Source organism: Plectropomus leopardus, chromosome 4 (genome assembly GCF_008729295.1).
Source record: "Plectropomus leopardus isolate mb chromosome 4, YSFRI_Pleo_2.0, whole genome shotgun sequence".
Classification (NCBI taxonomy): Eukaryota; Metazoa; Chordata; class Actinopteri; order Perciformes; family Serranidae; genus Plectropomus; species Plectropomus leopardus.
This window is the reverse complement of record NC_056466.1, coordinates 21616893-21629639: the sequence shown is the minus strand read 5'-3', so window position 1 is coordinate 21629639 and position 12747 is coordinate 21616893. Positions and strand designations below refer to the sequence as shown.

At 38.1% G+C, this 12747-nt stretch overlaps 1 protein-coding gene across 1 annotated transcript in view; it reads left to right on the top strand.

Annotated features, from left to right (window-relative positions):
* The first annotated feature begins 1443 nt into the window (after nt 1-1443).
* hap1 (huntingtin associated protein 1) overlaps nt 1444-12747 on the top strand; it is a 43150-nt gene continuing 31846 nt past the window's right edge. Inside the window, exon 1 of the mRNA XM_042484483.1 lies at nt 1444-1547. Within this exon, the coding sequence (XP_042340417.1) occupies nt 1444-1547 (104 nt within the window). The remainder of the gene's footprint in view (nt 1548-12747) is intronic.

The following is a 12747-nucleotide window of genomic DNA, read 5'->3' as shown; positions in this document are numbered from 1 at the left end:
TTTGACCTATTTGAAGTGCTTGTTTAGTCTGATAGCAATTCCAAAACCCCCAAATAATCACTTTATGGTTATGCGAGAGCAAATAATACCAATTTAGATGCTGTAGTCAGAGACCTTTTACCTAAAAATGACTCAAACAGTTATTAGGTTTGAATGCAACACTGTTTTCATCAGGGTGTCCATCATTTATATATTATTGTTTTTTTTCAACATTTAATATATTACATACATATACATATTTTTGGGATCTGTTTAGCATTCTGCAAAACTCTGCAAACACAGACCACAGCTGGACTTAAACCCCAAAATTCAGCATGCTGGCTTCATACCTAAACTATTCATTCACCTTACTTGCCATGCCTAGTCTTGTCTTATCTTGCCTTTTATTTCAGGTTATCCAACTTTCAAGAAACACAAGCAAACAAATTTGGACTAAGCATCATCAAGAATTATGTGAATGGTGTGCCTAAATCCCAAGTGAGTTAGCACTTCTGCACTTCAAGTAAAAAAGGACAAACAAACAGATGTTACTCACCATACTTGAACCAGTAAAATTAGCCACCAAGACACTCAGCCACAAATGACTTCAATCGATTCCTTCAAGTTATTATAGTTTTTTCTGTGGTTTAATGGTTTTAAAAAGATAACAATCCCTTAAGATGTGCTAAATAGTATTACTGCTACCTCAAAAGTGTCACAATGTATGAAGCAGTCCTTTCACAATAAGAGTCTCCTTTATGAGGGTGGACAGAACGAAAACACTCGCCTTTGAGATGGAATTTGAACCCACAATCATCAGGCAGTAAAACTAAGACTCTATTAGCTGAGCCATCCAGACTCACCAGACCACCATAGAGATGTTCTCAGTTTGTCAGAGTTAGTGCACTAGAATAAACAAAGGGCTCTGGTCAGAGTGAGTTTACCAAAGAGAACCGCCTAAAGAACCTCTGGAACATCTTCAAGAACATCTTACATTGCTGGGAAAACAAATTTCTCACCTAAACAATCGCATTATTCAAGTTCCTTGCCAAAATCAAAATTTTCTTTTCTTGATATTACATTTGAACACATCACGATGACGTTTTATTTACTTTTGCCTAATTGTCATTTTACTGAGCCAACCTTGAACACGTCACAATGAAACCTTATGCAACCTCCTCTATTTAGCTAACTAGCTATCACCCTGCCGATTTCATTTCGGATTTTAACATTAGATCACTATTTTTTGGGTGTGGTGTTTACCACTGCTGCTTTGAGTGAATGATGGTGGTGATGATGATGATGATGATGAAGACTATGTGGCTGTGCAGCAATAGCTGTGTTTAAGGAGCTTTTTTTTGGGGGGGGGGATAAAGTCTGCAGAAAGCATTGTTTTTTTGCAGGTTGATGAACCTTCTGTGGCTTCGGTCTTGTGTTCGGTGTCTCACTGCGTCTTCGCCGTTGATGTCGCTGACGGCGCCGAAGATAGTCTACTGGTTAAGGACGCCGACCTCCAACCAAGAGATCATCCGACTGCGGGTTCGAGCCCTGCTTCAGGTATGCGACAGGTATGCGACACGGGAGTGATTGTGATGTATGTGTGTGTGAGTCAAATTTCCTTGCGTTGACGAATTTCTGCCGTCGTTGCGATTTCACGTCGATTTCAACTTGCGAAACTTGCGATTTCTCGTCGATTTCAACTTGCGAATTTCCGAATTTCCACCAATGAAGAAGGAGCAACCTGCAGCACAAGAACAATAACTGTAAGTACATAAGCCCTGGGAATTGAGCTAGCTAAATTAGCTAGCTTGATGGCTGAGTGTTTTTAATAATAATAATAAAAAACTGCAAAAAATGAATAAAATACTATCATGGGTAAATGCACTTTAATCTGTCCCTGAAAGGACCTTAAGTTTTAAATAAAGAAATAAATTACAGTTTAATGAATGGATGAGGTATGTCACGCAGGAGTGTGTGTGATCAACCAGAAATGTCAAACTTTGTGTTTACAAACCTAGTTTGTTGCCATGTCACATGTTTGAACTTGGGAATTTCTGCCATTGAACAATAAAGAGGGAACTGAGAACGGGTCGGTCCATGCAAATCCAGGGGGTCATCTGGCAAATACTTTAAATGTAAAAATACTTAAAATGTAAAAAAAAAATACCATGTCAGGTAACGACATTTTAATCTACCAAGAAGGATTAGAACCATATTGCAAAAAAATAGAATAAATGTTAATTTCGCAAAAAAAGTCATAATATTGCAAGGTTAAACTCATATATTTATTAGGAAAAATGTTATATTATTTCAAGATTAAATTAAAAAAAATTACAAGAAAATGTTTATAGTAATATGAGATTAAACCCATAAGAAATGAAGTCATATTATTATATTCATTAATTTACAAGAAAAAAACAATAATATTATGAGATTAAATTTGTAATGTTTGAAAAAAAGGTGCAGATTAAAGCCAAACAGTCATATTGATATCCCGCCTCTGTAGGCAAAGTGTCTGGTAGGTGAGGGGTTTATCCATAGGAGCTTTAACTGGGGATTTGGGGTTCAAGTTCCTTGTTAGGTTGTGCTTTGAGATATTTTCAGACATAGTTGACTTATCATTTTTCAGTTGTTAGTCTTGTGTTTGATGTTAGGTTACATAAAACTTTACAGAATGAATAAAGACCTGCTCTTAACTTTGTTATTTGGCATTTCCAGGAGAGCTAGCAGAAAAAGTTTAATTTTATTTCCTGTGTGTAGATGCTAGAATTCACCAAAGGTACCTGGCATACTGTGGTCATAATTCCTATTCATATTCCCACCAGTTATTTTCCTACCTCACCTTCTACGTACTAATTTCAGCCAGCATTGCAGTTTAGCGTCAGCTTTTCAACACTGAGCATTAACACCCTCAATTTGTTCAGAAATTGCATTTTCTAGTTTTTAGAATGGTTCTTTTTACATTTTCTATCAGAAGAATTATCAATTTATTGACTAATCAATGCTGCTCCAAAAACTTTCCATTTGACATGTGACTGCGAGGTTTACCAGAGCACTTACTGACAACAACTTGTAACACTTAAAATTATATTAATCCAGAAAGCTGTAGGGAAACCAAAACATGGAAATTAGGTTTTTATTGAATGCATATGGAAAGTTCAAAGCCTTCCCACAACTGAGGATATGTACATATATTTAAATTACCACCACCTGTCCTCCCTATTAGTAGGAGACTGACTGCAAAGGTGCCTGAGCAGCACTTGGACCATGTCTGTGCTCTCTCCTGCATATGAAAAAAAAGATTTTCATAATCTTGATTAAGAAATGTTAAATGTAGATATACCTTGTAGCTCACCTAGTAGAGCAGGCACCCCGCATGCACAGCTTATGTCCTTGCTGCAGCGGCTGCAGGTTAAATTCCAGATCACTGCCCTTGGCTACATATCATCTCTCCTCTCTCTCTCACTGTCACACTATGGCTTTCCCATCAAATAAAGCAAAAAGTCCATTTTAGATCTGTAAAGGAAGAAAATGAAATGAAATCCTTCCACCGATAGACACTAACAGTGCAATTAAATGTGTGACAGTAACAAAGTGGGTCGCTGCACATGTGACACACTCATGACAGACTGATAGGTCAGGCTCTATACCATGTCCTGCCTCGGGGCATATTGTCATGGCTCTCTCCTTTGTGGCCATTGTGACAGTCATCATCAGTGATCCGTAGAATGAAAGAGACGGGCACGGACGGGAACAAGGCATGCTGGGCCAGTGCTGGTTATACAGGCCATTATAGTTGTCAGAGTGAATGTGTGGACTGACAGCTCTCTCTTTAAAAATAGCTTCAGGCCCAATTGACATTCTTATGTTTTCGTGTGTTGCTGGAGGGGCTTGACGTTTATAAGGCTGTTTACTGAACGGGATTCATAACTTCATTCTCTCTGAGCTGTAACTTGTCTTTGTGTTTTGCATGTTTGTTTTTGTCTTTCTCAGATACCCCTTGACGGTGGACACGGGGGCAGCAGTGACATGAATGGAGCCATTGTTTTGAACACAGCAGCCTCTTTATTTTGTAAATTAGCCAGGAATTAAAGAAGTGGGATACATGTGGGACTTCAGCTCATGTTGACTCTATCCAAGACACCTGACTTTTTGGTTTCAGCACTAATTTAATGTTTGGCTTTTGATGTCCATTTCTTTTAAACAGTCAGTTTTATGTGGAAGCACTTCTTTCCCACCTAAAGTAAGTAGGAGGCTTCTTGCTTACGTTTGTGAGCTTATGTATAGTCACTTCTCCTTATGTTATCTATTTGTCTGTGACATGGATGGATTACCGAACATACCTACCAGGCACACACCCAGGGGCCCAAAGTGTCAAGGGGCCAAACCTGCCTTCACCTGCATGTCACACAAATGGACACATACTGACTGGGAGGAGACTTAAAATTCTGTCAAAGAGACACAAAATAACTACATAAAAATGGCTACACAAACCCAGTTGACACAAAACAACCAAAAGACCGCAAACATAAAATGACTATAAAGACACAAAATGACCACAAAGACACAAATTGGCCATGAAGACACACAAACTACAAAACACACAAAAAGACTACAAAGACAAATAGAATGACTACAAAAACAGAAAATGACAAACACAGAAAATGACCACAAAGACTCGTAAAGTGACCACAGAGACTCACAAAATGACATGCAAAATTAACAAAAAAGTAGAAAGTTGTCTGCATATCCTGTAGACCGTGGTCAAAAGATGTCTGCACTGGTGGCTTGTAAACTGCAACCTCCCAGCAAACAGACCATGAATCACACTGTACGCTCCAATCTGTCTTTCACTCCAAGGGCAGGAAATGCTGATATGATGTCCCTGCTTTACAATACGTGCCTGTTTTGCCCTCTTTGGTCCTCTGCCTCTCACCCCACAGGAAATGGCCCCATTGTCCTTGGGAGAGGAAGTGGCCTAAAGCAGACCACTAGCCCACTAGCTCACTGGATTGATGGAGACTGTGGTAAATTATTAATCATCACTTGCAAATGGAAGACATGCACACACTGTAGCGTTGGCTGTCCACTGAGGAATTTTTTGGAACAATGGACAGTAGAGCTGCAGCTGACCACCTGTACCAGGAGAAACATACTCTGGTACTTTGAGTATAAAGGCATATCTTCATGGCTATATCATTTACTGACTTAGATTGGTGTAGAAAAGGACGCAAAACATAACATAGAACAAGAAAAAATGTGTTTTTTATTTGACCAGATTCAGTCCAAGAGTTGCAGGATTTATCTAACTCAAACAAATACTGAGAGTAACAGCTCATGTCAGATCTTGGAAACAGCAGTTGTCTAAACAATCGCCACTATAGGTTCACTTACTCCCTATTTCTGGAGCTTTTGACTTTATCCTGATGAAGTTTTTGGACTTGTAATGGAACTACAGGTGTTCAGACCTTACATTATTTGAAATATGTGTCCTCCCACTCGGACTTCGTGTCCGTGTTGGCTTAGAAGTTGAGCTTGGAAACAGCAGACAAACACGATTCCCTCATAAAGCCCACTTACAGGAACTGCTTGTTCCTGAGCTTTCAACTGGAACAAGTAAGATTGCTTTGTTAAATTCGGAAAGGCATTTAATCCAGAGGAGGAGAGCAGGGTAGAGTAGGAGGTTTTTGTATCGACGTGGAATAAAACTCTGTTACCCACAGACCACTTCAGCAAACAGTCATGAAAATATTTTGATCCCTGTATAGGTACAAATGTCTGTTAACAGTTTTAAAAGCCTAACCCAAAGAGGAACAATGCAGTTTTTAAAATCTACAAAGAGTGCACCTCTCCAAAAATCAGCCAGCTTGTCTTGTTGTTATCTATTTTTTGTTGATTTGTAACAAGGCAGGAACTATAAACAGTAATGTCTTAACCACCCCGGGGTAACTGTACTAACCATCCCAGGGAAAGCAGACACACTGTGGACTCCTGTACTGGTTACCACACCGGCACCAACTGATAGGCCAGCTTTCCAATATTATAGTTTTTGCACTGTATGTTGTTGCATATCTAAAAACAGTCTGGAAGAAAAATAACCAAAAATCTACCCACAACCTGTAGGTTTTAATGTGAATAAAATTTAATAAATAGTCAGAAGATCTCCACTTTGAGGCTAACAGTGAAAAGTGTGTGGCTGTGTATGAACACGATGCAAAGGTAATGCTGCTTTCTCACTTTGTAAAGAGGGGCTTTTCCAACTGTCCTCCTGTTGCTACTCTCGCTCTCGCCTACATACAGCTTTTGTTACGCCACAAGACAAATCTTCTAGCTTGACTGTAGGTTAGTATTTTAGCGTCTAAAATAAGATATACATTTTTGACTCTAGTCTTTCTGTTGGTTCAGATTTTTACCACTAGAGGTAGACAGAGGCTCACACAATCAGTTACTGCTCAGGCCGGAGGCATGTGTTGGGTCAGATCAGATGTGTGTGAGTTTCTGTGTGTGAAAATTTGTGGGTGTACAGTGTGCCTGTGCACATTCTTTGGCAGGCTTGGTGGTTGGCTCTCAGGGTTAAAATAGCTCAGCATTAGGTCCAGTCACATGTGGGTGTCCTTTCTAGTTTGGGAAGATAAAGTTAGAGAGGCAGCTGGAAATAACCACAGATGTTCTTTAAATGGCACAGAGAACAGTCAGACAGATGTTAAGCTTGGAAAGGTCACCGTTTTTAATGGGAAGAGGATTTAGCTTGAGATATGTGAGTACATCATTAACACTTGTATTTGTTATGTACTGCATCTCCTTATTGATAGCTAATCTTTGATTATTTAAAAGCAGTGCAGCCCTTCATCTGCTTATAGTGTTTAGGTATTTCTCCAGCTGTCACATGCTCTGTGCAGGCTCTGCGTCAGACAGGACAACCAAAAATATCAGCAGGGTGTGATGTGATTTCTCTGGCTTAAAATACTTTACATGTGACCAGTCGCTGATATAAAGGCTTCCCTAATTTCCATACGAGTCCATCACCCTCTCATGCAGGCTATTACATACAGTAGGATGGCACAAGTGTCAAGAAATTCCAAAAGAGACACAAAAAGACCAAAAGAAGTGCAATATGACACAAAATAATGACAAAAAAGCACAAAACAACCACAAAAACAGAGGCAAAACCACCATAAAATGTGTGTATTGCTCATATGCAGTGGTGGCAGACAAAATGAAATCCTTTACTTAAATTAAAGTAGAAATTGTCAAATGGTACTTCATTAAAAGTTGCTAAATAAGTACAAGCAGGCTTATCAAAACTAAAAGTACTCATAATGCAGAATGGTTCCTTTGTATGGGTTAGGTTGTAGATAGCAATAAGGCCTACATAAGCTTAAGAGCACTTTAATGTCATAGTTCATCAGGGTGTTTTATATACTTTGAATACCACTGGCTACATTTATATTGCATCATATGCAGTAAGGAGATCATAGGGTTTTATAAGTAAAAACTAACTAGTAATATTTGTTATGTAATATTTTCTTCTTAACACTTTTAAACCTAAATCAATTTGAAAAAAAGCTGTAACCTGATTAAATTGTGCCAGTAAAAATGGCTCTTCACAATAAACCAATTAACACCCTGAAATGATATTATTTATGGCACATATTTTTTTACATGTATAAAAGGTCTGAAAATGCACTACAAGAAAACCAAATACAACTGACACTACAGGACTGAAACTAAGGCAGCAGCAGTTATGTGCCTGCACTCTTCTTCTGAACCACAGATCACAAAGTAGAGGGTTTGGGAACCTTCACCAGCAGTCATTTGTTTGAAAGAGGATTCAGGTCATTTATTACATTTTAATTAAACAATTTAATCTGTTTCCAAATACACTATAATTCCTCGATGAGATTCAAACCATATCAGAGAAGAAGAAACCCAAAAAGTAGACACTGAAGCATACAAATACTATTTCCTAATTTTACATCCCTGACCTCCATATAATAACAACAGAGGTGCAAAAGAAAACACAAATTCACCATGATAACTGCTGACATGTATGATAAACTTGATTGCGCTGCTGCAGTGTGCATACACACACACACACACACACACACACACACAGAAATACATCTGCAAAGTCCATGCACACTAACTTGCATACTGTCCTCATTGTACAGTAAAATGTATATGTTGCTAAAGACTGTTATTGTTGCCCTATAATAAAATGCATTCAAAACCACTTGACCTTAACTACTTTTGACCCTTAGGACAAGAGGTGTATACAGAAAGTTAAGACATCACAAGGCTTAAATTTTCGCAAAAAAGTAATTCAGTGTGATGAAAATAAAATGTTTCTTTTAGGGAACTACGTGTCCCATGATGCCTCGCTACCCAGATGACCAAATGGAACACAGAGCGGACTAGCCGTTGTGACAGCTGAGCTTCAAGTTTGCTGAGGGAAACTTCAGCGGCGACTACGACCCGGAATAGACAAGAATCAGACAATCATGTAAGTTGAATCTGATCCCCTTTCTTTACCTCGTCTATTGCTGTAATTTCACTGACAGTCGTGTCATGGATCTGTCGCTTTGAAGTGTGTTTTTTAAACTGTCCAAACTTGGTAAGGGGAAATTTCCACAGCGCTGCAGGGTGGGAATCCTCCGGGGGTGGAAGTGTTGATGTTTGGGATTCAAGTTTTCCCGTTTTAACATCCTCTAAACTCTTATTTTTTGACTAACATGTGAATTTGGACAAATGCTTAAGTGACACTTTGATCAGGCGTGAAGAAGCAGTTATTAATACGGTATAAGTGTAGCCACGTTAGCTAACTAACGTATCTCATTATGTATGACTCACAATGCAAGCTAACGGTAATGCCTCTAACGTTACATTAAGAATCGGTATTTTATTCTCAGCCATTGACGGTTTAAGTTTTAAATATAGTTTTATTACTTCACAGCCAAATGCAAAACATAGCTACTTTTAACCGTGTTTAAGTAAAAACGTCGCATTTCATCTTTAACCTCCTCCATCTGTCAAAACACGCACAGGTTGCTTGAGGTTAAAAGAAGTCAACCCCTCTTTGGTAATCCTGCAGGTGAAAAACTTGCAGAAACAAACTTGCAGAAACAATGGCCTCTGTATATGATTTGACTGCAGAGACTCACAGGAGGTGCACCCTCTGTACACACATGCACTGGTGGGAAATGAAAGGCACCTTTGTGTGGAAACCGCACGTTATTCACTGTGTATTCAGCATCACTGAGGCAGAATACAAAACACGGCTAACACGACATGAGCTCTTGGTATTATATTGTATGAAGTAAGAAGCACATGATCAGCATTTGTGTAATACAGCCAAGAGGAAAGAATAATTAATCTGTTTCAACCTGTCTGTTGAGCTCTCCTCCTTGTTTGTGTCTCATAACTTTCACACACCTTTTCACAGGTAAAAAATAAAAAACCCAAACCAAACGATCAAAGATAGAAGTTTGATAGAACACTGATCAATTGCAAAATGCATTGAAACATATTTAAAGTGCACTGATTTAGTATTTTTTGTTATTAACAGATTTGGGTATGAAAAATTGTGTATCATGTCTGTAGTACAAAGTAGTGAAAAGTGTGAGTTGGCAGTGAATGTATGCTCAGATCAATACTTATACTAAAATGATTCTTTGATCATACTGTCTCTACTTTTACTATAAATCATACTTTTGCCAATATTTTATATTTCATTTAAAACCAAGGAAATGTGTCTGCTTCAGTACATATACGTTTTTTTTTACTTTATCTAAATAAAAATGAAAAGAAATGTTTTTGTTTATTTTCCTCAAAGTAAAGAATATATATACATATAGAAATCATTAGGTAGTGTGGGATAGGTAGGCCCTATCATATGGCCACTAGTTTCAAAACATTTCGACTGACACACAACCCTAGCTATTATTAATGATCATATCATCATAGACTTTAAATTATTAGTGTGGCTCAGACTCATGCTAAACATGATTTCTCTCTCATGCAGTAGCTCCCTCACAGTTTTTCCTTTCTCTTTTAAAGGTTTATTTCTCTTGATCACCATAAACGAACAAAAAAAGGGTGGCGTAGTCTTAACAAAACATGAGGGGAAAGCAAAAGTACTTTTATTTGATACAGAGAGTGTAAAATCTAAAACTGATCATAAATAGTGCAATGCAGAATGGAAATTTGACCTCAGTTCTTGACTTGTTCACTTCCCTGCCCAGAATTTACGAAAGCACTGTTCATGTAATCTGTCTGTGTGTCCTTACAACCATTGAAGCAAAGCTCAGACTCCTCTGGTGGGTTCATTCGATCTTTTATTGGCTGATAAATTGAATTCTGATAATCAATTGCCTTTGGCAGCACCACACTATAACCAACATTGCTCTCTATATGTCTCATCTCTCTTGGTGCAGCACATGGGAAGGTTTAAGTTCAAAAATTATTTTTCACTTTTACTGGATGTAATCTTTACTTTTTTTTTTTTTTTTACATTTAACCAGTGGTAATTTTAGCCTTGGTAAAAAATGAATGTCTATCTCATTTTTTTCTGGGACTCTGATATTTCTTTCTTGATCTTTTTTTTGCTTTTCTGTCCATTTCTTAAAAACTGAAAAGCACAACAGTAGATGTCAGTAAATACTTTCTGAATGACACATCTTATATTATGAAGTAATTTTCCTTTTATTTTTTGAGTCAGTAATGGTGTTTGTGGAGTGTAGATTAAAACAGTTCAGCATAGTTGAGGAATTTAAGCTCTTAACATGCACACAGTGTGATGTAATTGAATGTTTTAGCTATTTTCTATGATATCATGACTATCAGGTTACAAGTTAGATAACAGAGGAAGTCAAAGTCTTGCTGCAAGTGAAAGATCCATAAAAAACTACAATGCCCTTTTTTGGTAAACACGCATTCCCTAAATAAGACTTGCCTAAATTACAATGTAAACAGTCAGACCAGAATATGTCACTCTCAGAAATGTATGGGAATTAAATTACTCTACAACACATGATAGATACGTTTCAGTCAAAAACTGTGCATAAGTTGCACTGCTCTTTGTTTTGTGATCCCGTGTTTCCAGTATACATGTTAGTTCTTAAAACTGAACCAGTACTGCATTTGTTATTATGTTAAGCCAGATTTAACAAACAGTAGCAGCCTCTGTGAGTCTCATGTTAAACTAGTTATCTTTAAGTAAATGCTTTTTCATTTCTCCCCCAGCATGTGTCCCAAACTTGTCACAAAGATAAATCCAGATGAGGGCAAACATAAAAAATACAATCAGATCAAAATGATGTCATGTTAGACATTATGATGCATTTTAAGATGTAGTAAACACATGAAGCATACATTTATGACGAGCGTCAGACATCAACAGGACTTTGTAAGAAAATAGTATTGGTGTAGACAGCCAGTAATTAATCACTGATTACTGTCTGTAAATCAGTGACTAGTAGTGCTGGGAACAGACTCGGCTTGCTTTGATGAAGACTGTATATTACAGGTAAATCTGATTTGAATAGAACAGTAGAAACCAGAGTCTGGAGCATTGCAGTGTTTGGCTCATGCGAATAACTGTGTCCATGAGGAAGCGGGACATCCTGACCTGCTGCTGTAGTACAATAACATTGACAAGTGCTGGCGTTCAGACCTCTTGCTCTTCTTTTAAGTTACGCTTCTGACTTTACATTGTTTCTTAAGCTCACACCATCAAAGCAGCACGCCTTTTTTCTGTATGTCCCTCCTCCTCTTTCCCCTCTCAGCCCCACCTCCACCCTGCCTCACTGTTGCTCTCTCTCTCCACAGGACACACTCAGGACAGGACAGGAGCCGGCCGGTAAAACAGCCCAGAGAGCACTTCATTTGATGGACACAAATAAAAGGAGACAATACCATTTATACAAAGAATATCACATGCTAAGATAACCTCTGCATCAGCACAGTAAGTCTGTTTCAGTTTTTAAAATACATAATGCCATGGCTTTGTGGTTTGTCCAGTGTTATTAGCATTTAGCTAATGTCTCTGTGTCTGTTGTTGTACTCAGTCTGTGTTGATTAACCTTGATTTAGCCCGCTTTTACCTGTTTTTTTCTCCTCTCATGGCTCTTGTTGTGTCAACATGACTGCCTAATGGTGCCACCTTTTTTTGCACAAAAAAGGAGACTTTATGATGGATTTATTTACTGTCGCATGCTATTTAAGTCTATTGATCGTTTTGTGTCTGTCATTTTTCATTTTGCTTCAGGCTTGTCTCTTTGTACTTTTGAACCAACCCTGCTGTTTAGATGTCTCAAGGCAATTTTATTTTCTGCTCTGATTAAGTGTTATGTTTGTCTCATGTCAGAGTGAGTGACAGACATCCCTTTGTGTTTTCCGTCTTTTGTTGTTTTTTATTCCATTGTGTCTCATCACAACACATAGGAATGCCAAGCTATTAATTTGAGCTGTTTGGGCTCATAACAGAAGACTCTGGCATTCATGGCTGCACATGTTGACCTCAACTTGTAACTGTCATTACAGCTGACACCTTTTCTGTTTTATCTGATAAATTACCAGAGAGGGCTAACAGGTTAAGAATAGAGGAACAAATGTCTTTTGCGACATATGTACAGTGTAAATACATACTTTTCCCCATGTAGTAAGTCTGAGTAAATCATCTTGTGACATCTTGCAGGAATGTTAGGCGCTGCGTTTAGCTTTCTGTCATTTCAAAGAAAAGTGTACAGTAACCTGCAACACAATGGATGC